Source organism: Dasypus novemcinctus, chromosome 21 (genome assembly GCF_030445035.2).
Source record: "Dasypus novemcinctus isolate mDasNov1 chromosome 21, mDasNov1.1.hap2, whole genome shotgun sequence".
Lineage (NCBI taxonomy): Eukaryota > Metazoa > Chordata > Mammalia > Cingulata > Dasypodidae > Dasypus > Dasypus novemcinctus.
Genome location: NC_080693.1, coordinates 58,395,094 through 58,421,247, shown reverse-complemented (window position 1 = coordinate 58,421,247; position 26,154 = coordinate 58,395,094). Strand labels below are relative to the sequence as shown.

Genomic DNA, 26,154 nt, shown 5'->3' with positions numbered 1-26,154 from the left:
GACAAAGGTCCCCTGCTCTCTGACCTGCTCTGCTCTGCAGTGGCCCCAGCCTTCCTGCTGCCTCTGAACTTGAAAGGGACTCTGCCGCCCTCTATCCCCTCCCCCTGCTATCTTTTTTTAAACTTTCTGATAGCAAGTGCCATTATCTGACCTTATGTATCGAACTAGTTGTTGTTTCTTGTTTTTCTCCCTGACTTGGACTGTAAGCTCCCAGAAGGTAGGAAGTGGTCTTTTATTCAGTGCCTGGCACATGGCCGGGGCTGCCCGCGTTTGTTGAGGACGGGCTGAGCTATCAGGAACCGACCTCTCAGGCCTGCCGGGAGCCCAGAGAGCACTGACACTCCCTCCTCTCGGAGTGTAGAGCACGAGGCCACTTTTATTTCTGCATGTATCTAGCTAGTCTCTCCCACTCCTACATGAGCTCCTTTGAATTCCTAGGTACCCGGCACAGGGAGCCGGGCCTGTCTAGGAACTTGGTTAAGGGCAGCTCAGCTGTACCCATGGTGGGATGAGTAGCAGAACTTACAAGTGGGGACTTCAACTCTACCCCACCCCACTTCCTCCTTGTATGCATTCATCTACGCAGCAGAAGTGGACTGAGTGCCCACTCTGTGTCCGGTGACCCAAAGGGACACTGTTCCTGCCCACATGGAGCTTCAGGTCCAGAGGGGAACAGGCGGAGAAGCTGAAAGCAGACCACTATTCCAGCTTAGCCAACAGGGTAGGGCGTCAGGGGAGACCCATTTTACATGGGGTGGCCTGGGAGGACCCTCAGGCAGGGCCAGCTGAGAGCTGAAGGACGCAGGGGACCATCCACATGGGGAGTGGGACCCCGCGTCCCAGAGTCAGGGACCCCGGGAGGGGCGGGGCAGAGCGTGTCTGAGGCCGAAGCCCTCGTCTCACGGGCGAGAAGCAGAAGGGACTTGCCCGAGGTCTACCCAGGGCTGGAACTCAGGGCCCGCAGCCCAGGCTCTGCCCACGGCACCCCCGTGGCGCTCAAGAGGCTGGGACGCCTAGGAGGACAGACAGCAGGGGCTGGGGCCACAGGTCAGGAGGGGCCGAGTGGCCAGGGCGGGGTCCTAAGGCTGTGACCGGGTCTCTCCTGCGGTCCACCCGCCTCCCCCTCCACCGCCTCCCCCTCCACCATCTCCCCCGGGGCTGGGCTACTCACCCCGCCCCCGCCTGGGGCGCTGCGCTGTATGGACACTGGGGCTGCAGGCTCCTTGTAGCCATAGGACTGCGCCGCCGGCTGCTGCTGGGGCTGCTGGTAAACTGCGAGGTGGGAGGACAGGGCATTGCCGACCAGCCCCTCCGTCCCCGCCCAGCCCACCGCAGGCATCTCCATCCCCCTGGGGCAGCTATCCCCTGCCAGCCTCATCCCGCACCGCCCCCACTCCCTGCTCACCCCCACTTCTTGAGGCTAAGGTCCACGGGTGCACGTTCGCGTGTGGTGTGTACTCCACAGCGGGGGCCTCCCCACGAGGGGCTGGACCCCCAACCCTTGGGGGTCTGCCCTTCCGATGCCCTGGGCCCAGCACAGCTGACCCTGGCGTTCTTGCCCTTGACCAGGGGCCAGGGGATACGGGCAGCAGTGGTCTGCCTGTGTCCACACGGCTTCTCTCCGACTGCCCCCTCCCCAGCAGCTGGCCCGGCCTCAGGCCCTCTGCCCCTCTGCCCCGAGCCTGCCCTCACCCGGGGTGCTGGCTGGGATGTGGTGAGGCTGCGGCGGCAGCTGCTCCTGGGGCCGCCGGTAGCTGCTGCTGTCCTGGGAATCTCGGCGATCGGGCTCGAAGCCCTCGCCCCCGCTGGGGCCCATGCGGCTCTTCTCAAACTCCTCGTGGTATTTTATCTGCAAGGGCAGGAAGCACTGGGTGAAGGACCCCAGAATGAACCAGCATGTTGCCGCTCAGAGTCCTGGCATGGCAGAGAATCCTGAGGGCTCCAGGCAACCAGCTGTGCCCCCGCAGACAAGCTGCCCAGCCTGCTGAGCTTGGCCTCTACCTCTGGACACTGGGGTCCACCCCAGCGGTGGTGAAGGATGCTATGAGATGACAGATCTAAACGTGCTAGGCAAAAGGACAATGTCATACCAAATACCATTGATTGTGCACTTTGAGTGAACTGTATGCTTTATTAATACATATCAATAAAATTAATTGGTAAAAAAAAAAAGTGCGTTGTCATTTGTATATGCCTGAGGCAGGCCCAGGGTGCCCTGCCTCCACCCAGGATGGAAGTAACAAAAGCAGCAGCTCACTCACTCGAGCGCTGGCCCTGTGCTAGCTGTTTCACATCCTGGACTCGTTTTACCTTGTCAGCGCCTGTGAGGGGGTATAGTACAGCCCCTGCTTAACACACAAGGAGGAAACCAAGGCACCGGTTAGCAGAGTGAGTTGCCCGAGATGACTCAGATGCTGCCTCTTGTGGGCATGACGTCACAGAGGCCAGAGCGCCGAGACGCTCTGCCAAGGTCCCCAGCCTGCGGCGACAGGAAATGCCAGGCCCTCCCCGAGGGTGGATGTTGTCGTGGAGATGGGCTCCTCCTCTCACTGGGTGCCCATAGATGGGCAAAGGCAGGCCCCACTGGGTGGACACGTGGGGCCCCAACCCCTCAAGTTAGTCTCCTGTTTCCCCAGTCCACTGCTGGCTGCAGACATACCCCCCACCCAGGACTCTCAAAGGCCAAGAGCTTCAGACACCAAGGTCACGAGAGCAGGGGTGAGCCAGGGGTCCTGGTGCAAGATGGGGGGAGAGGAGGGATGCTGCCCTCTCGGCCCAGGCCCCTTGGGTGCTCTGATGGAGGCCTGGCCGACCTGGGGGGCCTACAGCCCCTGCTGCCTGGAGCACCTGCCCCACCCACTAGAGAGGGACCCCAAGATCAATGGGTCTGCATCCCCCATCCCAAGCCTCCTGGCCGCTGAGTTGTAGATAAACACTCCCTCACTGCCCTTCTTCTTGTTCTTCAAGTCTGGTCCCGCCATGGGGCCAAAGCGCAGACCTTGAGGCATCTAGTTTTCCTGGTGAGATTCAGACCCCACAGGCCCCAGACCTACTCCACTTCCTGTCCCCTGTGGCAACCTTCTCTGGGGGCCAGCGTTTTCCTCCTCACACTTCTGAAATCTGCCTGGATGGCCGCCTGGGACTGTGCCAGGCTCCTGCAGGAGGTCTGCGAAGGGCCCAGCCCGAGGGCCAAACTGGAAAACCACCCACAGCTCCCCTCCTCTAGCTGCCCACGGCGGAGCCCGGGGCCTGGGGGGCCAGCCCCCCTCAGCAGCAGCCCCTCCCCACCCCTGCCTGTCCAGGCCCAGGCTGGACCTCAGACAGGCTCAGGGCCACCCCCTGCCCAGGGTGAGGGCTGGAGGGAAGGCCAGCTGGGCACGTTCTCCTCCTCTCTGGACACCTGCCGTGCGCCCTGGGCACCACGTTCTGTGGACATGATCTCATTTCCTCCTTGCCACAGCCCTGCCAAGGAGGTCTTCTTGTCTCTAGCAGCAGAAGAAATGAGGCTCACAGCATTTAACTGAACTAGTTCACATCACCAGGCTTGAACCCAAGCCTGCATCTTCCTGAAAATGGCACTAGTCCCAGGACATTAAGCTGGCTCTTGACTAAGGCTTAAGACTTAAGCTCCTTAGATCAACCCTGGGCCCCAGCTACCTGAACCATAAACTACCACTGCCCAGCCCCTGCTTCTGCCAAGGGTGTGCTTCATTGTCCAGAAAGACCTGGAACTTGGCCGTGCTGCCGGCAAACCATGTGACCCTGGGCAAAGCATCCAGCCTCACCAAGCCTTAATTTCAGCTGTACAGGGGGATACCGCCCACTCTCACCTACCTTGCCACAAAGACTGAACACAATGACAGGTGTTTTTAAGAGGACTTTATAAAAGACCACACAAATGCTAGGTGCTTAATGGAAAAACCCCAATGAGAGGAGATAGCCAGAAGCAGGGTCTCCTTCCCATCTACCTTCAGGACTTCCTGCTGAAAATGTTCCCCTAACACCCCCACCCCACCCCCAGAGCTCTGCTGAGACCTCAGTGCACCTGGAAGGAGGAACCAGAGACCCTCCCCCGTCCCAACCCTGCCCTGTGGCTGGTTTAGGGGGCAGGTAGGTCCCAAGGCATTATGGGGCCTGTGTCCCAGGCCCAGGTACCAGGTTAACCCACGCTGCCAGCAGGATGGACAGCTGTGTAGCACAAGGTGATGCCCCGTGCCTTCCAGCCTCACCCTGCAGCCCAGCTCCTCTAGCCCTCACCCACAGCCAGCCCAGGCCGTGATCTGGGTCCCTCTGGCCCACACCCAGCACCTGGAACCCCCCTCTAAGATGGACTGGGAGACGCACACTGGGTGCACCTGTGGCACTTTGCCCCACAAGGAATGCAGGTGATAACTCGGGTCACCCACCGCGCATGGCCAGCGCAGGCCACAGCACACGGGTGTGGAGTCTCTGCTCCTGGGCCTACCACGTTAGGTCCACTCCTTCCCGCGACAGTCAGCGGCCAGGGAAAGCTGCTTCCGTCCGCCTGGCATATTCCCTGGACCACAGGCAGCCCTGCTATGTCCTCTGCCTGTCCTGCCTTCCACGTTCAGGGGACCCACTCTGTGCCAAGACCTGGCCATCTAGAGGGCTGTGAGGATGAACAAGGAGGAAAGTGGGTCCCGCCTTCAAGGTGTTCATCCTGTTGGGTAGAAGACTCTCACACAGGCCAGTGCCCCACAGAGTGCAAAGGAATGAGTGCTGAAGCCGCGCGGACGGAAGCGGGTGCTGCCCTCTGGAGAGCCCCAGGAAGGCCTCCTGGAGGAGGTGGCCTTTGAGGTAAGCGTTCGAAGGCCAAGGTGTAATTGAAGGTGCAAAGGAAAGGACAGCACAGGTTGGGCATTCCAGGTGTTCAAGTGTGTGGATGTTTGAGGGGGAGACTGGGGGGTCTTCAGGGTAGTCAGAGCTGAGGGAGGGGAGGGAGGGGAGGAGAGAGAGGTTGACACCAGAGGGTGCAGGCACAGACCTGGCCAGAGGAGCAGGCTGGGCCTAGGCAGCCTTCCAAGGAAGCACCTGGAGAACGCAGGTGCGGAGCTACCGGAGGCCTCCGCCCCAGCTCAGGGAGAAAGCCCCGTGACGAACAAAGCCCAGCGAGAGAGGCGCGTCCGGAACAAGATGCCCGGAACTTCCAGTCACAGGAGCCGAGGGGCCTCACAGGTCTGAGCACTCACTGCACACCAGCCCTGGTCTACCGCCCGCCGAGTCACTCAGTCCTCCCGGCGAGCCTTCCAGGCAGCCCCACTGTATCCCTGATTTCCAACCTGGACGAAGGCTGAGGGGGAAGAGAAGGGAAGGGAAGACCGGAGGCAGCCACGCCCCCACGCCCCACCCTCCCCGCTCCAGGGTGTCCAGCCTTCTCTCACCCTTCAAGGCCCATCCCAGCGCCTCACTCTCGGGACCCTGACTCTGGTCCCCAGGCTGAACTCAGGGCCCCCCGTGGTCCCCACAGCACACAGGACAGGGCTGTGCTGTCTGTGACCAGGTCCCCACGGGACAGGAGCCTAGAAGGTGGCAAAGCAGTGTGTCATTCTGATCCCCAGGCCCTGCACCCCACAAGCATTTGGCAAGAGCTGGCTGAATTGAACAGACCAGCGCTCCGGAGACCCTGGAGACCCTGCAGACGCCGCATTTCTCCAGCTCTGGGCTCCGGGCCAACTCCTTCCAAACCACCTGGGTTGCTTATTAGCCTCATGGGCAACTGGCTGGGATTCTGGAATATGTGATTTATTTTTTCCTTTTCTTTTCTTTTTTTTTCTTTTTGGAATATGCAATTTAAAAAAGCTTCCTGGGTAGTCTGAAGCAGGCTCAAGTTTGGAATCAGGGGTCTATCTAGTGCAGGCGTCGACCAACTATATTTCACAGGCCAAATCCAACCTACCACCTGTGCACCCACCAACCTGGGAGCTGAGAATGGCTTCTACATTTTTAAATGTTTAGGAGGGAGGCTGAGAAAAAAGAACATGACATTAAATTTCTACAAAATTCAAATGTCAGTGTCTATCAGTCAGGCTTTACTGGAATACAGCCACACCCCTTCATTTACCTATTACCTATGGCTGCTTTCGTGCCATAGCAGCAGAGTGAATAGCTGTGACAGGAACCATGTCTCAGAAAGCCTAAAATATTTACTATCTGGGCCTTTACAGAAAAAATTTGCCAATCCTCCTTTGCTTAAATACTTTGCATACTCCTCTTGGTAAACCTTTTTGAGCACAGTCCCCTACTACATATATTTTGTAAATTTTATCTTACGTATTGCATATATAGTATATATTTTATAAATTACATACCTGTATCACTTTACAAATATGGAATGTTGTAAACTTGAAAAAAAAAAAAATAGACACCAGAACCGGAGTTCTAGGGCTTTCTCCCTGCAGCCTCAGTGGGCCATGTTGCGGACGCCTCACTTAAGATCCCTAGTGGGAGCTGTTCTCCTCATTTTTCAGAGCAGAAGCTGGTGGTGAGGGCTCTGGGTGCGCTTGCTGGGCTGGCCCTGGGGGCTTGGGGAGGCCATGGGACTGAGGGTGACAGGCTGAATGGCTCCCCCTCCCACCTGCCCAGGAGAAACTCAAAAAGCAGGACACGGCAAGAAACTGAGACATCTGTGCCATCCCACGCAGGCCCAGGCTCTGAATTCCCGCAGGCCTCAGACCACCTGACTGGACGCTCAGTTCTCACATCCTGGTCACCAGGATCCTGTCCTGTGACTCTACTGATGGAAAACGGGGTGGGGGTAGGGGTGGACTCGGACGGGGGAGGGACGAAGCCTGCTCTGTTTCCTGGAGAAGAAGGAAGCAGTGGCCCTGTGCCCTGGAAGGCTCTGGCAGGGCCTGACCGGTGCCGACCTGGCTAGGGCTGGCCCCCTTGGCTGTCCACACCCACTTTTGCTCTGCCGCCTTCACCGTGCCAGGAGGGCAAGACTGAACACGGGCCAGGCAGGGCTCTGGGGTCTGGGCCAGGACCTGCCTGCTCCTTCCCTTCATGGTCAAGCAGGGACCACCCCAAGTGGTGAAAGACCTGCCGCAGCTGAGCCTGCTCCTAAGGGGAGGCAGCCAGTGTGGCCAGGCGGATAACCCCGGGGAGCCCCAGCTCCCACTCACAAGGGCACCCGGGGGTCCTGCACTCAGACCCTGAGACAAAGGCAAAGGGGAATTTCCCCAGCCCACCACGTAGCATCCCCCTGTCCACAGCAGGTGGGGGGGGAGGCCCGGGGTGGGGAAACCCCTCCTACTGGTTTCCGTGGCACCTCTCCCCAGGCTCAGAAGGCAACCTGCCCTTCCGACTTTGGTCCTGGGGGTGGCAAACGTCAACTTCCTGCATTTATTTTCTGATAATGAAAAGAGGCCTGACCCCAGGGACTTGTGACAAGGGTGAGAAGGTGGATAGAGCCTGCACGGAGCCCAAGGTTCCAGGAAGTGGGCTGGAGGCACAGGTGTCCCTGCTGCTGGGGGCCCAGCCCCTTTCCAGGGTGGGGGTCTGCATTAGTGAGGCGCTGGCAGAAGCCCTGGGATGAGGGTACATCTGGGGCCCAGCTCCTCTTCCTCCAAGGAGCAGTGTCCTAGAGTGTCCCACAGACGCAGCCCTTCGTCACGGGCAGCACCCTCCCCCACCTGTCTCATCCCCGGGGGGTCAGGAGCCCTTCGCCCCACTCGTGTGGCCTGGATGAGTCCCTTCCCCCCACGCCAGGTCTCAGGTCCCTCACCTGTAAATGAGGCAGCTGTGACCACCTGGATGGTCTCAAGGACCCCGACCTAAGCAAACTCTAGAGTTGAGAGCAAGTGTGAACAAGCATGTATTTCCACAAGTGCCTGGTGGAATCAACCAGTCATTTTTAAGTGACTTCTTAATTAGGGCCAGCTGACCCAGGTGGACCAAACTAGTGGCAGCCTGACCACAAAAGACACCCACCCCCACCGACGCACACACCACCGGCTGCTATTAATATTAATAACCCATTGCATTTGCATAGCTCTTCATGGTAAGCTCACAAAGGGCCCCCTGGGCACCGACCATAGTTACCCTGGAAAGTAAGTTGGACATGTATAATTTAATTCCCATTTCACAGAGGAGGAAAACAAGCCTCAGCAGTTAAATGACTTCCCAAGGCCAAGCCTTCGTTACCGAGTAACAGCTGAGGCCAGAAGCACAAGGACGGTCGCAGCTAGACGAGCCCGTTCCTGAGAGCTTGGGCCCTGGTCTGAGGTCTGTTGCTCCGGCATGTATATTAACAGCAGCCCTCTCCACACTCACCGGGAATGCTAACCACAAGTTCACCCTAACTTGGAGAGAGCAGGACCTCAGGCCTGAGAACCCAGAGAGGCAGCACAGAGGGGACCCGTGGACTGAGAAACACGAGTCTGCAGGGCCCATCTGCCTGGGCCCACCTGGCTCAACTTCCAGTACTCTCAACTTTCCTATCCTCTTCTTCCCAGCAAATGAGGAAACTGTGCTCTTGCTTTGCTGGTCAACCTGCTGGTCTGTTAAGCAAACAGGCACATTAGGGGGTGTTTTAGCACATCCAAAAGGTCAGGAAACATTTCCCACACTCCAAGGGCCTGGCTGATCCCTTCTCCAAGCTCAGCAAAGTGCTAATCTCCTAAGAGCCCTGAACGAGGGTCACCATCAGCCCAGAAATGTCAGCAGAGCCCTGGGCCTCTGAAGAAGGACAGCACCATCTAACTGTGCCCTTGAGGTTCCCAGGTTCGGGGGCCACAGAGGACAGGAGCAGGCCAAGGACCCTCCTCACCCAGCCAGGCGCCTGCTGCCTGGGGCTCCGCAGGATGACCTGCAGGCAGCTGTTCTGGCTTTCAGAACCCACTGCTCCCCCAGTTGTAGTGGAAATGAAAATGTGACTCTTCACAGTTCTGCCCGCATGTGATTCTGCATCACCGCTACTGGGGGGACATCGGGCTGTTACTGGAATAATCAGCTCACTAGCTAGGATCTGGTTTCATGCATTGCTCGTTGTCCAGATGCAACACAGCATTATCTCCCCCACTTGACAGACGGGGAAGCCAAGGCTTGAGGGGTAGGTAAGTGTAAGTCAGAACCCAGTCCAAATGCCAGATCCTTCATCCCCAACCACCAGGCAATACTGCTCCTCAACAACAGTTTATTTTTAAAACAAATTTAAAGCCATACTCAACTTCATTAGTAATCAGAGGAGTGCAAGTTAAAACCACACTGAGATACCACTACACATGTTCAAAACGGCTAAAATTAACCAGTCTGAGGATGTGAAGCAATGGAAACTCTCATCACTGCTGATCTGGAAAACAGTTGCGCATTAGCCGGTGAAGCTGAAGGAACGTGCACTCTAAGATCCAGCAATTCCACTCCACAGAGGCACCAGGAGAAATGTACCAGGATGTCCACAGCAGTGGGAAACAATCCAAATGTCCACTCACAGCAGAATCAACCTAATATGGTACAATGATACAATGGGCTACTACACAGCAAGAAAAAAGGATGAACTACAGCGAGGTGCAAAAATATAGACAATTCTTACCAAGGTTGTGCAAAAGAAGCCAGACACAAAAGAATTCAGATTCCATGTTCAAAATCAGGAAAAACAAAAAACTATAGTGTGTTAGGGGTATACGCTTCAATATTAAAACTATAAAGAAGTGAAAGAACACACTTTGAAAGTCGAACTAGAGGGCTGTCTACCAAGCCTCCCTCCAGGCCACTGACTCAGGCAGCACTTCCTTTGACATGACTGATTACTACTGAGGGGCCCAGTCTACAGACAAATAAAAGAGGCTGATCACATTATTTTTGACTGATAGAGATGCAAATGACTGCTGCCAGTGGAAAAGGTATCTCCAAAGCATGTGGTTTTATTGCCCTGTAGGCCAGGAACCAATTCAGTGTCTAAACGCTGGACCTTAACCAGCTCCGTATCTAACTGGACCCAGCGCTTCCTTCCTGATGAGGCATCTCCCTCAGCCTCTCAGTCTCCAGCTTTGCCTTCCACAGCTGCTGCCCTCAGGATTAAGTTAAGTAAATACACACCAGGTGCTCACTGCACAAGAGTTGTGTCTTTAACTCTTCAAAAACAATATTTTGACAGGAGTATGGCAATGTCCTACTTCTTGACCTGTGTGGTGAGTAGCCGGGAGCTTACTGCATGTGTGCTACATTCCAAAACAAAGAGAACACGTGAAACACACATACAAAATTGTGTTAAAAAAACCAACGTGGGGAAGCGGACTTGGCCCAGTGGTTAGGGCGTCTGTCTACCACATGGGAGGTCCGCGGTTCAAACCCCGGGCCTCCCTGACCCGTGTGCAGCTGGCCCATGCACAGTGCTGATGTACGCAAGGAGTGCCCTGCCACGCAGGGGTGTCCCCCGCATAGGGGAGCCCCATGCGCAAGGAGTGCGCCCCGTAAGGAGAGCCGCCCAGCGCGAAAGAAAGTGCAGCCTGCCCAGGAATGGCGCAGCACACACAGAGAGCTGACATAACAAGATGACACAACAAAAAGAAACACAGATTCCTGCGCCGCTGACAACAACAGAAGCGGACAAAGAAGAAGATGCAGCAAATAGACACAGAGAAGGGACAACTGGGGCAGGGGTGGGGTGGGGGATAAATAAATCTTAAAAAATATATACATAAGGTATACTTAAAAAAAAAAAAAACCAACGTGGGCAAAAAACAACAGAGCTGCTCTGCTTGAAGGGGGTGCTGCCCTCCCACGAGGGGATCCCTGAAAGAGGCTCTAGCAACTCTAGATGCCCACCCTTAAAGCCATCAGGGCCCACGGCCACGGACCAGGACTCTGAGTGTGCGAAATGGGCCTCCCACAGCAGGGACCCAGCCTCTCAACCCCTTAGATGCCTTTGTTGAAGACTTGATTCCTGACTCCTCAAAACTGTCCACATGTTCTCAGTACTGGACAAGCACGAGACTTTTCAGCCAATTTTTACTTCGTTAGCCATGTCCCCTCTTTAATCAGGAAGCCTTAAAGATCACTGACATTTATCACATGCCGAGCACCTGACATCTTCCTTTCAAAATAGGGCCTCTTATCCCCACTTTTACAGATGAGGAAACTGAGGCACAGAGAGGCCTGCCCAGCTGTTGAGTAACAGAAGCTGGGACTCTGCCCTCACTGGCCCTTCCCCCCTCACCTTCTCACCTCTTAGCAGGACTGACACCAGATTGCACACATCCAAAGCAAACACCACCTGGGGAGACCAGGCCCTTGTTTTTAAAATGTTCTCACTAGTAAAACTTCAAGTCTACAGTACCTTCCTCTAGGGAAGCGAACTCGTCATCATGTTGCAAGATGACCTGACCTTTGGCAATAGCGAGGAGTCATTTGGTGCCAATCTGGGAAGCAAATGGCAAGCTTTGTACGGAAACACTACTTTGGATTAAAAAAGGTGTGGTTCTAAACACCATCTTTCCAAAACTCTTCTGGAGGGCTGGGACAATTTAGCAATGGTTCCATGTGTGGTTTAAAATTCCTTAGGGATTCTGGGACATGGCGGGGTCTGGTGCTCTCTGAAGCTTTTTCAGATTTTTAGGTGATGGATCTCTAACTTCAGTGAGCATCACAGTAACCAGGGGGTGTGTTTAAAATGCTAGTTCCTGGGCCCCACTCCCAGAGGAGCTGATTCGGGCTGCCTGGGGGAGGGGCCCTGAGAGTCTTCAATGAAACTCCCAGGTGACTCTGACACAAATGTTTGGAAGCCCACATTTGGGAGACTCCACTTGGATGCACTAAAATCAGGAGTTTTCCAGCCTTGTGGGCATACCTCACAGGTCCCAGCTAAAGCTGCAAAGACAGCTCCTGGGTCAAGTTCAAGTCACCTCCAAGTGAGCAGAGGACAATAAGCTAATTGCAGCTCTGTGGCTAATGATAAGATCATTATCTTCGGTGTGGATGTCTCCACCGCTGAGTTTTGGTAGCAGGGTTCCCGGATATTAACACCTATAACAACCAGGGTGGGGGCGGGCTGGGCTTGCGGAAGCAAGAAGAGCAGGTGGAATAGGCTGAGCGCGGAGTTTTCTGGAAGGCTTCCAGAAACAGAGGCAGGGATGATTAGGCTTCCTTTGCTTATTCTTGACCCCAACCTCAAAGTGGGACGCATAAGGGAGTTCGCTGAGGGGCTGGGGGTTTGCCCTCAAGGCTTTCCTGTTACCTGCCCCCCCACACTGGGCCATTCCCCGGCCCTCAAGCCCCTTCCACTTAAGACACACCCTTCCATCTTCCTCTACCCTTCAGAAGCTCTAGGGCGGGAGGCCAGGCCCTGGCTTATCAAGAGGCAACTGTGACGGGCTTTTTGGGGGGCTGAGAGGAATTAGAGCCCTCCAAGGTATGCCCTGCTACCCAAAGGAAGTGCTCCACTTCCTCAGGCCACTTATTTCAAACTGCAGGTCAACAATTGCGTTGCGAAACCCTTTGAGTGGGTCTGCAACCAGCATCTTTAAAAGACAAGAGAACGGATAAGATTGGTACTCTTTCATGAAACTCTGGATTTGGTTTTCTCTCTCAGTGAATGCATGTCTGTTTGGAGGGCTGTGATACAAAATTATTCCTTGCAGTAAAATAAAGTTTGAATGCCATGGTCTCAGGCCTGGCCGGCGTGGCTGCGCTGTGCTTCTGAGCCCACCTGCCTCACTGCTGGATGCCCACTCTAAGCAGAGGCACAAGGACCACCCTCCCGGGGAGGCCCGGCAGAGGGATGGAAAGGACATGAGCCTGGGGGTGGACGCTGGGGGCAGCCACCTGGAGCCCAAGGCCCTCCCCAGCCTCCATTTCCAGCCCCCCAGTCCAGAGCGACACTGGGCAACTTGCCAGTTCCTTCCCCTCTAGGCACAAAGACAACCGTTTGCCTGCCCCTTCATTCTGTAAACCTCCTCACCCAGGCTGAGCACGCCCCAAGACCTGGGCAGGGGCCACTGCCCCTGTTCTGGGTTCGTGTCACCCAGCAGCACCCTGCCCCCACATGCCCAGGGCCCCAGAGGCAGCTCCCCCCACAGGCCCAGAGCCACACAGGCTGCTGGTCTGCGGCTCTGACAAGCAGGAAACTGAGGCCCACTCCTTGGCCACAGGTACCGTGGAGGGTACATGATGCCGGGGATCATGATCCGCCACCCCCACCCCCACCCACCCCTGCAGAAGCCAAGCCCTGCTGACCACCTCAGACCCAGGATGGCCCGGGCCAGGGTGTGGGGGGCCAGTGGGCCATGCAGCCTGGGGTTTTTACACAGGAAGGAAGAACAAGCCGAGGTGGGGGAGGCGGCCACGGGAGGGCGGAAATGACTGCAATGTTAGCACCCAGCGGCAGACGAGGGGGGGCTGGCCCCTCCCAGGCCCCACCACCCAGGTCTGACCTTTGTGCTCAGAGGAAACATCCAGGCTGCACCCTGACACTCACCAGACCCAGAAAAAAAGAGATCCCAGCTTCAGAGGGAGCGGGGGGATTTAGCATGTAGCCCCCTGCAAATGCCCACAAAGGTACAGTTCCTTCAAGGCAGAAATGCTGGCTGTGTGGGCACAGGCTGAGGGAGAGTCTGGGGGTACCCAGGGAAGAGGCGTCTGGGAACCCCAAGCCCTTCCCTGCTCCACCAGCCACCACCACCTGCGACGGCAGAGGCAGTGGAGAGAAGTGGGCTCGTTCCCGCCTGCCTTGCTGGCGGGAGGGCAGCTGGGAGCGTGGGCGCAGCGGGGGCCAGGGGCGCTTACGTTACTGATCTGGTCCTGGGTCTTCTTGATTCTCTGGAGCTCGGGGGTGTCTGCCACCACGCTGAAGCCTTTGCCCTTGTTCTTCTCAAACTCCTCCTTGTAGCGCACCTGGAGGACCCGGGGGGGAAGGGAGAGGGGTCAGAGCCAGGCCGGGGGAGCAGCCAGGAGAAGGGCTCTGACCAGAAACCCCTGCTGCAGTGGCCCCCAACCCCCACCTCAAAGCAGGGGGCTTTCACCAAAAAGCAGTGGATTAATCCTAATAACCCACTAATATTTACTGAGAGCATTCTGAGTGGCAGGCACAGTGCCAAGTGCCTGCCACGAATGCTTTCATTTAAGGCTTACTACATGCCCTGATCAGTCCCATTTTAGACAAGGAAACCGAGGCCCAGAGAGGCAAAGTCCCCTGCCCGACGTCGCAGAGTTAAGCAGCAAATGTCCAGAGCCACCAGGAGGCAAGGCCACCTCGGCCTGATTCCTGACCCTTCGTCACTTGTCCAACCTGCCGGAAAGCAGGAAGGCTCTCTCCCGAGCTCCCAGCACGGCCAGCGCTCGGCCAGCCCTCACCCCAGCCAGGAGGCGGCCCTGGCCACTGGGAGCTGGGGACGTTTTTAAGCAGCCAGCTGAGGGAGGGCTCTGCCAAGGGACAAAATTGGCATCCAGAAAGGAGGGCGGTGAGACAGCCACAGGGAAGGCTCAATCAATGAGCCTTTGACAGGCCTCCACGGCTTGCTGGAGGCTGCCAGGCCGCTTCCGAGGTCACGGCCACGGGAGAGAAACCTGGTGGGGGGCAGACAGCTCTCCAAACAGGATGCCCCGCTCCAGGGAAGAACCTACCAGCTCAAGTCAGACATCAGAAAGAACTTCCCTGATACTAAAGGAATTGAAACATGAAGAAGGGCTTGTGCTCCCCTGGCAGTTCAGGAGAACAGAATGGAGGCCAGGAAATGCCCCTGAGACAGGGAACTGTTTATTGGCTTCCGGAGCCTTCACTGTCCACCCCTGCAGCCAGCTGTTCCAGAGCCCACCAGCTGCCTGGGCAGGTCAGCCCAGGACATGAGGCCCAGGACCAGGGGAGTTTCCAGGATGACGAGCACGGGCGGCTCCCAGGCCTGGAGTCATCGGCCGCGGTGTCTGACCTGACGGACAGCACACGGGGACGCAGCCAGGGCCACACCTGTCACTTCCTTTGCGCCTCCCCAGGGGCCAGGGGTCCTTGCTTGTCCCCTGGAGCCCCAGCTCACCCACCTGCAGGGTTCTTCTTCCTAAAAGTTTCCAGAAGGGGTTGGGGGGAGGGCTGGGGGACCCCTCCTTCGTTTTTAAAAAGAAAGACCCGGATGTGATAGCCCCCACCAGACCTGAAGTTAACACAGTGGACACAGACACCAACCCACCTCAAGAGCCAAGAACCAGCCCAGCCAGGCCGCCCTGGGCCAGCACGGGGCGGGGGGGCGCAGTGGTAAGGGGGCATCACGGGCGGGAAGGCACTCAGCGTCAGGCAAGCAGCACTCCAGATGCAGGAGCCCTGAATCCTGGGCCTCAGCCAGAAAAAGGTTGTCAGAGCAACCAATTAAAATACGGAGCAGGTCTCCTGTCACCACGTATGAGCACGGAGCCAGGCAGAGCCGGTCCCAACCCAGGCTCAGTCTGCCCCTGGCTGAGCGATCTCGGGCAGGTGACTTAACCTCTCGAGGCTCAGTTTCCACCTCTGTCAAATGGGGCTCATGAGCCAACCATTCCAAATGCAGGTGCAGACTACAGACAGCGGCTCAGCCCATACTCAGGGTGAGTGTGCAAGGCTGAGCAAACGCCCGTCCCCGCTCCTTCCTCAAGGTCAGGCCCCTAATCCAAGAGAACAATCGCCATGGCGACGCTGCAATGATGTCAGCCAGTTCCCAGGCTCAGAACGGTCACCCCTCCCTGCTGTGGAAGGATAATTCATTTCACTCCTGGCCCAGGAGGCCTGGAGGGGTGGGGCTGGGGCCAAGTGGGGACTGAGAAAGGAGGAGGCCTGGGCTCTCAGCACCACTTTGCTGTGTGTCCCTGGGCAGGGGGGTTTCCCTCTCTGTGTCTCCTGAGGGGAGGCTGCCTAGTTGCCCTCTAAAACCCTTCCCAGCTCTCCAGTCTGTGACCATTTAAAGCACCTTCAGGCCCTGACAAGGGAGAATCAAGGTGGAGAAGATTCTGAAAGGCCTGAGTGCTGGGGGGTGGCAGGGTTAAGGAGTGGGAGGCCAGGACCCTGCCACGTGCCCCATCAGGGCTCCATGGTCGCCCAAGCCAGGAGTTTGCCCTGGTTGTCCCGCCATGGGATCCCCGCGGAGATGGACCTGCCCAAGTTCACTCGCCCAGTCACAGCTGGCCCTGCCCAACACCTGCGCTCCCGGCGCCCTGCCCGCTGCTCTCTGCTGCCCAAGAAACTGCTTTTTCACGCGCAAGCTCGTGTAGTGAGCCTCCCTATCTATCCCAGCACACCCTAGGGACGAATAAGCGATTGTCGACTGGCAGTGAAGGCAGACAATCGCCAAGCAAACAAGGCGGCGTGTTGGGAAAATAATTGCCTTGCTGACCAACATAAGAGGAAAGGTCACGACTGAAAAATATTTACTGAACAAAATGCAAGACTATCCATTTCTACTTACTAGCGCCTACTATGTGCTGGGGCCACATAATACATAACCCACCTCTTCTAACAAAAAAGAAATCTGTTTTTAAACTAGACACACACAGATGTGGAGGAGCGCTCACGAAAAAAGCCAGAGCTGGAAGCAAAAGGTCACTGCGTGCGCTCCCAGCTTCATCACACGCGAGTTCCATTTCCTCGCCTTTCCAGAAAAACAGCAACCGCAGGCATTTAGTGAGGACTGACTCTGTGCCAGAAACGGTTCTAAATGCTTAGCACAGTTTAACATCCTCACCAACACCCTTTTGAGAGAGATAATGAACCTTATTATCCCCATTTTCTGGATGAAGGCTCTGAGGCTAAGAAGTTAAATAACTTGCCCAAGGCCACACGGCTAGTGGTGGTAGATTTGAGCGCTACTATCCTGGAGATGGGGGGGGCACGGAAACTGCCAGCACGGGGCTCTCACCACACTCCCCCTCCCCTTCCCCTCTGGGCATTTCTCATACAGTGATGGGGTAGTATTTTGAAGGCAGGACAAATGAGAAACAACAGGAGACGCTCTCCTTGCACTTTTGCCTGGGCTTAGGGGACCACACAGACCCTTCCCCAGCTCCGTCCCCTCCCCCAAGCTGCCTCCTCTCCTTAGCTTGGGGGTGGGGTAGGGAGGGCAGGAGAGGATGGGGAAGGCTGGAGCTCAGCTGTCAGCTCCCTGCCACCAGGCATGAGCAGGACCACCCAGAGGGTCATTTCTGGGCAGCTCTGTGGTTACGTCCCCTGCAGAGAAGGCTCCAGGTGTCCCAGACACCCAACATGCCACTTTGCAGACCAATATAGAGACCGGAAAACAAATAAGGTTGAAATAGCACAAGCAACTTTCCAGAGACAGAGAAAGTAGGCCCAGGAAGGGGGCCCTGGAAGGAGCCCAGCAGCCGACACTGGTGGGTGGGGCAGCGGAGGCGCCCACTTCCCTTCCTGCCAGTCACAGGCAGCGACTCTAGGCAACCCTGCCCCCACAGCGGCCACAGGAACCAGGGCTTGTCACCACCCACAGCCAGGCCAGCTCGAGCATCAGGCCAGCCCCCAGGCTCTAGGAAACTGGGGCCTGCTGTCCTCATTTTACAGGTGAGGAAAATAATCTATGGCCCAGAGACAGCAGTGGCCACCCTCAGAGCACACTGCTAGGAGGCGGCGGAAGGGAGACAGCCAGACCTGCACAGAGGCCAGGGACCTCTCCCCTCCACCTTCTGCACCGCCCCCCCAGTCCCCAACCAGCCCCTGGTCCCTACCACCTGTCCCCAGCCTGTGAGAAGCAGAAGCTCAGTGCATTAGAGCCTGGGCCCAAAAGTCCTGATGAGGATCACCAGGGAGTATGTCAAGTGCAGATGATCCCTGGGCGTCTCCCGGAGCAGCCAACCAGCAGCCCTTCGGGTGGGCCCAGGACACCTGCATTCTAACAAGCTCCCATCACCCACAGGTGACAGGAGCATCCGGCGGGTTGAGAATAGGGCTCTGGATGATACAAGCAACGGCAAATCCGTCAAGAGCAAGACTGGGCATGAAATCCGCCTCTGCCACTGGACTCTGGCAAGCGGCATGGGCCCCTAAACCTCAGTTTTCCCATCTGCGCAATGGGATGATAAGAGCCCCTCCTCTACCGGGCGGCTGTGAGGATTAAATGAGGTCAGGGCGTTGCGCAGGGCCTGGTCCTCGGTGAGTACCTAACAGAGTGGCTGCCATTTCGTGATTTCCCCAGCCTGCTTGAGGGACAGAGCGCAGGAGCTGGGGGGGCGAGCAGCAGGCCGGGCCCCTGGGAGCGACGAGCACAGGGGTCTTTGGAGCCTGTGTGCGGGCCTGCTCTCCTGGCCTGCTCCCTGCTCCTCACCACTAGGCAGGGAGCATGGTAGGGGGTGCCCCCCCTACAGCCCTGCCCCTGGAGGATTGGGTTCCAGGGGGAAAAGAGCCGCAGCCGTGCTTTTGTGGCACTGACAAAGGCCAAGGGAATTAAGATCTCTGCTGCCAGCAGGTTTGAATTTCTCCTCCTGAGACTAGTACGTGTCTCTCCCTCGCCTGGGTGTGTGCACACACTCAATCACCTCTGGACCCAGCCTTTTCCGAACCTCCGCATCCCCCCGTACCTGCCCCCCAGGGCCCTCTGATGTGGCCCCTCTCAGGCTGCTCTGGCCTGCCCATCCTGCCAGCCCCCCTCTGTCTCTGGCCCCAGTGGGCCTCTCACAGGATGGGGACTGTAGGGTGGCGGACAGGGCTTGGCCAGGGTCTGGCCAGAATCGTCCCTGCGCAGACCAGGCCCCAGGCCCCTCTCCCTGCCAGCTGGGCCATCCCCCTGCAAAGACCTGGCATCCACACCTGCTCCCCCTGGTGGGGGGGGGCTGGCAGATGTGGGCTGCCTCTGCAGGAGAAGCCAACTCCCCACTTCCTCCCCACACCATGGAACACACAATGGAGACCTGAGCCTCAGGCTCCACCAGGTCTCAGCACGGTCAAGGTCACCACGCTTGGAGAGAAGACTGGAGCCCAAATCCTCAAACCAGTACTCACTGTGCATGTCAGCGGGTAAAGCCCGATGCCTCCCTCAGCCTCCATTCCCTCGTGTAAAATGGGGATAACAGGTCATCTGCCTCCCTGCAGAGCAGGGTCAAGGATAAAGGGGGGAAGTGGATTTGGCTCAACTGATAGAGCATCCACCTACCATATAGGAGGTGCAGGGTTCAAACCCAGGACCTCCTGACCTGTGTGGTGAGCTGGCCCATGTGTAATGCTGATGCGTGCCTGCCATGCAGGGGTGTTCCCTGTATAGGGGAGCCCAACGCGGACTGAGTGTGCCCCATAAGGAGAGCCGCCCCGCGTGAAAATAGCGCGGCCTGCCCAGGAGTGGCGCCACACACACAGAGAGCTGGTGCAGCAAGATGACGCAACAAAAAGAAACATGATTCCCAGGGCATAGATAAAATAAATCTTAAAAAAAAACACAAAAAACAAATTTGTACATGAATGCTCATAGCTGCATTATTAAAAAAAAAAAAAAAGGATAAAGGGAACCAAAAGCACGTGCTAAGGGAAGCAGATGTGGCTCAAGCAGCTGAGCACCTGGCTTCCCACATGGGAGGTCCCAGGTTTGGTTCCCAGTGCCTCCTTACAAACAAACAACAAGCAAACAAAAATGTCCACTCAGGGGAGCTGATCTGGCTCAGTGGGTGAGCACCCAGCTCCCACATAAGAGGTCCCAGGTTCAATCCCAGGCCCCAGTACCTCAAAAAAAAGCGTGAGCTAAACCACTAAAGTACAGAAGATCTCACCAGCATAAGGGCCTATAGTCTTATTATTAAGGTAGAGACAGATCCCCTTAAGTAGTAGAAACGGGGAAAGAGCGCAAGCCTCAGAGGAGGCTGCAGGCAAAGCCAGCTCTGCTGTGCGCCTGTTTCCTCAGCCGTAACGTGGGGATGACACTGGGCTGTCGTGAGGGATAAATGACACGTGCAGAGCAGCAGGCACGCGACGCGGTCTGGCAGCTGTTGCTATCGTTACTACTCCCTACACGATCTTCGCAAGTCCCTTAACGGCCCTGAGCCTCGGCCTCCTCATCTGTGCAGAGGGAGTAAAGCACCTTCCTGGCGCGCTGACCGTGAGGATGAAACGAGAGAATGTGCTCGAGACCCCCGGCAGCGCGGGGCCGATTCCACCAGCGCGGTCAGCTGGGAGACAGGGACCCGGGGAAGTGTGTCAAGATCAGGCAGCAGGAGCCCCAGGATCGGGAGGGACCACCCTCCTGTGGCCCAGGTGGATCCCCCGCAGCATTTTCCCACCCGGGGCCCACCCTCTCGGCTAAGTTCCCCGCCCCACCCCTCCCACCAGGCTTGCCCCAGAAGCCCCCTGACGCCAGGCAGGGCTAGGTGTGTAGTCTCAGGGCTACCTAGGCTGCTTCCTCAGTGTCCCCGAGTCCGAGTTCTCCCTGGGGCTGGAAGCCCCCCTCCCTACCTCTCCCCACGCAGCAGGCGCTCAGGAAAATCAGGCCCCCGGGAGCAAAGGCAGGTCAGCCTGTGCACGGCGCTGGCCGCCCTGCCCCCCCAGGGGGAGGACCTTGAGGACGTGGCCGAGAGGGCCGCTGCGTAACGTCAGACCGCAGGAGCTGGAGAGGGAGCCGCCTCTCTTCCCCGGGCCCGGCCTTGGCGGGTGGGTGTGAGTGGCGGGGGACTGCTTCCTGGAGGAGGCAGGCGTTAGGGGGCCCACATCAATTCTCCCAGAGCAGAGGGAATCAAAAAGACATCTGCACCTCCCAAAGTCCTCCCCCACGCCACTTGAGGGGACACGCTAGCCCCAACTCCTTTGGTAAGGTCAGGAAATGTGGCGCAACTGGGGGTGGGGAGACCAGGCCAGCGCTGGGATTTCCGCACCCCGGCCCTGCTGAGCGGCCCCGGGGGAAGGAGCCATTGCCAAACCCGGGGGTTACAACAGCTGCCCCGGCAGGCCGCAGCCCCGCCTCGCCCCTCACCTGACTCTGGAGCTCGCTCTGTTGCTTGAGGCGGAGGTTTTCCGGGGTGTCAGCCACCATGGTGAAGGACTGCTTAGGGTAGTGTCTGCAGGACAGAAAAACAGTGGAGGTCACTCGGTGGAAGGCGCAGGAACTACTGGGCTCTCACAGGCCGCCAGCTCTCTCCTGACAGCTTCCTCTCACCCTTGGGTAGCCCCTGCTCTCCACAGCAGGACCATGGCATCCACTGCCCATGGCCGGGGGTGGGGGGCAAGAGCTGCTCTGCCTCAGTTGGGCCCAGCTGAACTGGGAAGATGCCCGAGGCCTAAGGGGCTGGCCAAGGAACACTGCCCTGAGCTAATGGGAGGCCAGCACGAGACTCCCTGAGAGGTTCTGACAAGGCTTTCAGGGATAATCCACATCTTAGAGTCTATCATGAAGAGAGAGAGAGAGGAGCCACCAGGAGGGTCCAGCCAGCTTGGCGAGAAGATGGTGGCAGGACAAAGCTTTCGGCAAAGACCAGAAATAGAAACCAAGAAACAGAGGAAGGGCAAGAGAGACAGGGAGACAGAAGTCAACGGGAAAGGGACACAAATACCCAGGGGGCCTTCCTGGAGGAAGAGGTGAGTGAGAGCATCCACGCCCAAAGCACAGAGCTAACAAGGACCAACCCAACTGAAGCGTTGGTGGGAAGACCAGCTTGGAGCTAGAAAGGAGGTCACTGGTGGATGACAGATAACAAAAATGACAACGGTTCACGCATGCTCTGTGCTAAGGGCTTACTACATGCCTTCACTCATCAAATTCTCATACCTGCCCTATGTGCCCTGTACAGCCATTTGTCCCCTTTAACAGCTAGGAGAACTGAGGCCCGGAGGGGGTAAACAACGTGGCCAAGGCAAGCAGCCAGTAAGTGGTAGGATCCGGATTTGCACCCAGACAATCTGTCTAGAGCCCGCCCCCTCAACTAAACCCTTCAATTTGCAGGCACGGGACAGACCAGGGTCCTGTCCCCCAGAAAAGAGGATGGCTTGGGGGAGGGCAACAAAAGCTAGGGCAGCCAGCACCCAGAGTCAAACTGCAGGAACCTCCCGTCCACCCTCCTCATTCCACAGTGGGGGAAAGAGCACGCTGGCACCAGGCACTTACCACCGAATGGACTTCACAATTAACTCATTCAGCACATCAATTTTTGTCTTCTCTATGACTTCTCCATGAAGGGAGGGGCTTTTTGGTCTCTTTTGTTCACTGATTTATACCAAGCTCCTAGAACAGTATCTGATGCTCAGTAAATATGTGTTGAATAAACAAATGTCACAACAGGTGTTAAAGCTGCACTGGGACTAGAAAACTCAGATTTTCTATATCCCCTGGGCTGCACATCCATACAAACATGCTGGTATGTGACATGGCAGGAATCCGCATGGGCCCCCACTATCTCAGGAACTGGTGGTGGATGCTCTCTGAGCCATCCGTGGTGCAAGGGGACCATGTCCCACCACAGCTGTGCTGCCCACAGATCCCCAACTCACAGGCTACCCCAGGGAACAGAAGGATCACTTCCTGGGACATCCTTCAAGGTGTGTCCCTCCCCTTGGGTGAGTGCCCTGAGCCAGGCGGGAGCTGCCCACCCGCCCTGTGCGCTCACCCACCTTCTCCAGCCACCTGATCACCCTGAGCCAGAGCTCCCGGCTGCGCATATGACTTCCTTCTGGGCCACTGCTGGGGCAGGGCAGGACTTTGGGCTGAGGGGGTGTGGCTAGAAAGGGCACAGCCCTGGTCCAGCCTTGCCGCTGGCTTGCCGCTGACCTTGGCAAATCCTTTTCGCCTCTGGGCTAGTTTCACTGTCTAGGACCTAGGTGCTCCTAGCACTCTCACCTGAACCCCCACTGCCCTACCTTGACCCTGGTCTCCCAGGTCAGCTCAGGCAAGCTGCGCCCCCCGCAGAGGGAAGGAGGAGGAAACAGAACAACAGGTGCCTGCAGCTGGCAACAACACTGGCCTAGGGTGAAGGTGGGGCTAAGGCTTGGGTCCAGTCCCCGGGCTCAGCCCCACTCCACACTGTCAGGAGCACCCAGGACAGAGGAGAATACTTCTAGGACAACGTGGGCATAGACCTTGAAGGGTCAATTCTGAGAAAGTGGCCCTGGGTAGGAAGAGTGGAGGCAGGCTGGGGAGCAGGGGCAGGGCAGCCGGCTGGCTCGGCAGGCGAGCACGTCTGTGGCGCCAGCCAGCAAATCCCAGGGTTTCCCGTTTGCCAAAATACGTAGGGTGAGCATGGAATGCCAGCCCCGGTGGCCCAAGGACAGCCAGCCCCGCACCCGACGTGCCCCACCCACTCTGCAGTTCTGCAGCTCCTACACACATTGCATTCTTCCCTCATTCGCGATGAACATACAGATAAACCCTCTGCCGCAGGTCCAGACCCAGCAGCGTGCGTTACAGGCCACACTCAAACACTTCGCGCAGCCCCTGCTGTGTCCCTGGCTTGGGTACCCACCCCCCCACACACACCTGAAGGGTCTTTTTAAATGGGTCCCAGGAGACCCTCCAACGTGCAGTACCGGCCTCTGGATGGGGTTGATGAGTATTGTGTCCAGTAAGGAAACCACTATGACCCCCAGATCTCGACCCCAGAGTGGGATCACTAATCCCATAAGAAGTGATGGGAGGAGGGAGGGGGATAGCCCAGATGTTGTCTCAGTTTAATCCAGGGTAGGGACTTTAATCTTGCATCAGATCAACTAGATTAAAGAGGGGCTCCAGGAGAGCCTCCAAAATCCCACCTCTGCCCGCTAGGCCCTAACCCAGGCCATGAGAAGGGGGTGGGCAGAGTTCACGTACTGTGCTCCTCCTGCTGGGTCAACCCTGTCCCCCCAGCCCCCAGGCCTAGCGAGACAGCCCCGCCTCCCCCTTCCCCTTCCCCTGCTCACTGCGCTTCTGGTTCCCATGGCAACCTCATCCTCAGCTCCAGGCAGGAGAGCAGTGCAGAGCAGACAGCGAGAGAAAGAGAAAGATTCTGTCGTCGTGGGGGCAGAGCCACACACAGCAAGGCTGTCCTCGACTGTGGAGGAGCCCACGAGGGCAAAACCAGGAGGCTGTGGACAGTTTCGGCGGGGGAGACAGGTGCCGTGGAAGGTTTCGGGGAGGGAAGGCTGAAGAAGAGCGGTGCTGCGCCCCTCCCCCACCGACAGGCCTGGCTTGGGAGGAGGCTCCAACTGGTCTCACCTCCCTGCAGAAACAATGGCTGGGAACGCTATCGTCCCCTCCCTCTCCGTCCTCCGGCTGAAGCCCCCCCCAGTCCACTACCCTCAGGTCCCAGTGACCAATGTGTACACCGAGGTAGGTGCTGAGACAGGAGGGGCCACCACCCCAGCTACTGACCCCACGGAAACCCCATCCCCACAGACTGGGCCACGAGGAGGGACCCGGGGCAGGGTGGGGAGATCAGGGCGCACCAGCCCTGCCTGGAGCTGGGGCCAGAGCTCATTCCAAGAGGCAGGCATGGGAGAGAGCCCCCAGGGGCTGGAAGACTGGGGCACAGGAGAGGTCCCCAAGGGGACAAAACCAGGAAAAAGCTTCTCCAGGTGAAGAACAAAAGGGAGAACAGGGACGGGACAGGGCGACCAGGCAACTGCTAGCAGCAGCCTCGGCTTCCGGGACAACTTAAGGGCGCCCAAAGCAATGCCTTGACATGTGGTGTCCGGTGCACAATCTCCCCTGAAACCTGCCGTGAGGCTGTGGGCTAGAAGAAGTAGGCATTATCATTGTGCCCATTTTACAGGGGTAGAAACTGAGGCCCAGTGTCCAGGATCAGACTCTGCACTCTCACCTCCACCACAACTGCCCAGCAGCCAAGGGCAAGCGGACATCTCTCTACCAGGTGGACCCATGTCTACTCCAAGCCCTCAGCACTCTAACAGGGAGGGAGGAGAACAATGTACTTCATCCTTCAAACCTCTGTCTCCAAGCTTGCCCATTAGGAGAACCTCGGTCATCCCTAGTCAGAAGCCACCTACTTCTTAGGAATTTTCAAAAGCAGGTGTCCCAAGAGGCCCACCACCTGTGGGGATGCAGGAGAGGGGGTTGTCCCGGAGGCCTCTGAGACACCTTCCTGCCTGGAGGGACGACCACGGCAGGGAGGACGCTGAGCAGCTGCACGTCTCCGGCTGGTGGCTGGCGGGGACAGCTGGCAGGGTACCAGCCCCACTCCCCCGTCCTGCTCTACTCCAGGGGCAGAACCAGAACAGACCAGGGGCCCCGAGAGCCCAGCCCCCTTCCTACACGCAACCATGCCCTCCCCAGCAGCCCTGGACCTCTTCAAAAACCTCCGCTTTTTGTTCAAGGAGGAACAAAAATACATCAACGAAAGCAACAAGGAGCCTTTGGTTTTACCAAAAGGAAAAAAAAAACAAAACAGCCCCTACATCCTGCCTCTGGAAGGAGCAGCAGATTCCAAAAGCCCCTGCTGGGAACACTGCCGAGGGGCGGGGAAAGCTCCCTCCTAACCCAGTTTCTCACCCAGCCCTGGGCCTAAGGGGCTGAAGTGATGGGGATGGAAAGCAACAAGGAAGCATTGTTTGACCAGAGAGGGAAAAAAAATGAGCAGCCAAAAAACCAAGGCTAGACATGAGGAAGAACTTACCAGTCCTTAGGGTTTAGAGACAGAACGAAAATGAAAAAAGAAAAAAAAAACACAAAAACGTATACTTGCGCCTGATGGGAATACATAAGGATAAATGACTGTGCCAAATTAGTTAAGGCAATGAAGCCCTGGGCCTCAGTGTCCTTGTCTATAAAATGGGAATATTAGAGACAAAATGATCCCTGAAGCTCGAGGCCCTGACATCCCCGAGTATAAGGATTCGGGGAAGAGTGAAGGTGGGGAAAAGCGTTGCCCAGAGGTGACATTTGGCTACCCCCGCCCCCCACATACACTATACGCTGCTCCCACTCCTGGTGCTACCTCCAGCTAGAGGCAGAGAACTTCCGGATTGTCCACCACTGCACCCACTCCTAAAGCAGAGGGATGAGGCAGCTTCCTGGAGTCCAGGGACACTAGAGCACCCAGCCCCACCCAGCACGGGCCCGTCCCCCTCCACCTGAGGCTGCGAAAGGGGCAGGACCACAGTCCCTTGCTCCTCCCTCTTACCAGGAACACCTCCACCTTCCTCAGCCCTTCACCCCACAACTCAGGGGAGAACTGAAGGATGAACCCGGAAATCTGCACCAGTAAAGAAAAGACAGGTATGATGGGGGCCCCCTTTCCTTCTCCACCTGACACCCTAAAAGCTGGCTCCCCTGG

At 57.3% G+C, this 26,154-nt stretch overlaps 1 protein-coding gene across 1 annotated transcript in view; it reads right to left on the bottom strand.

Moving 5' to 3' along the window:
- Positions 1-26,154, bottom strand: part of LASP1 (LIM and SH3 protein 1) — a 41,721-nt gene that overhangs the window by 4,427 nt on the left and 11,140 nt on the right. The window contains exons 3-6 of the mRNA XM_004454971.5: positions 20,871-20,955; positions 13,741-13,848; positions 1,693-1,849; positions 1,172-1,272 (exon numbers count right to left, since the gene is read on the bottom strand). Coding sequence (XP_004455028.2) covers positions 1,172-1,272; positions 1,693-1,849; positions 13,741-13,848; positions 20,871-20,955 — 451 coding nt within the window. The remainder of the gene's footprint in view (positions 1-1,171; positions 1,273-1,692; positions 1,850-13,740; positions 13,849-20,870; positions 20,956-26,154) is intronic.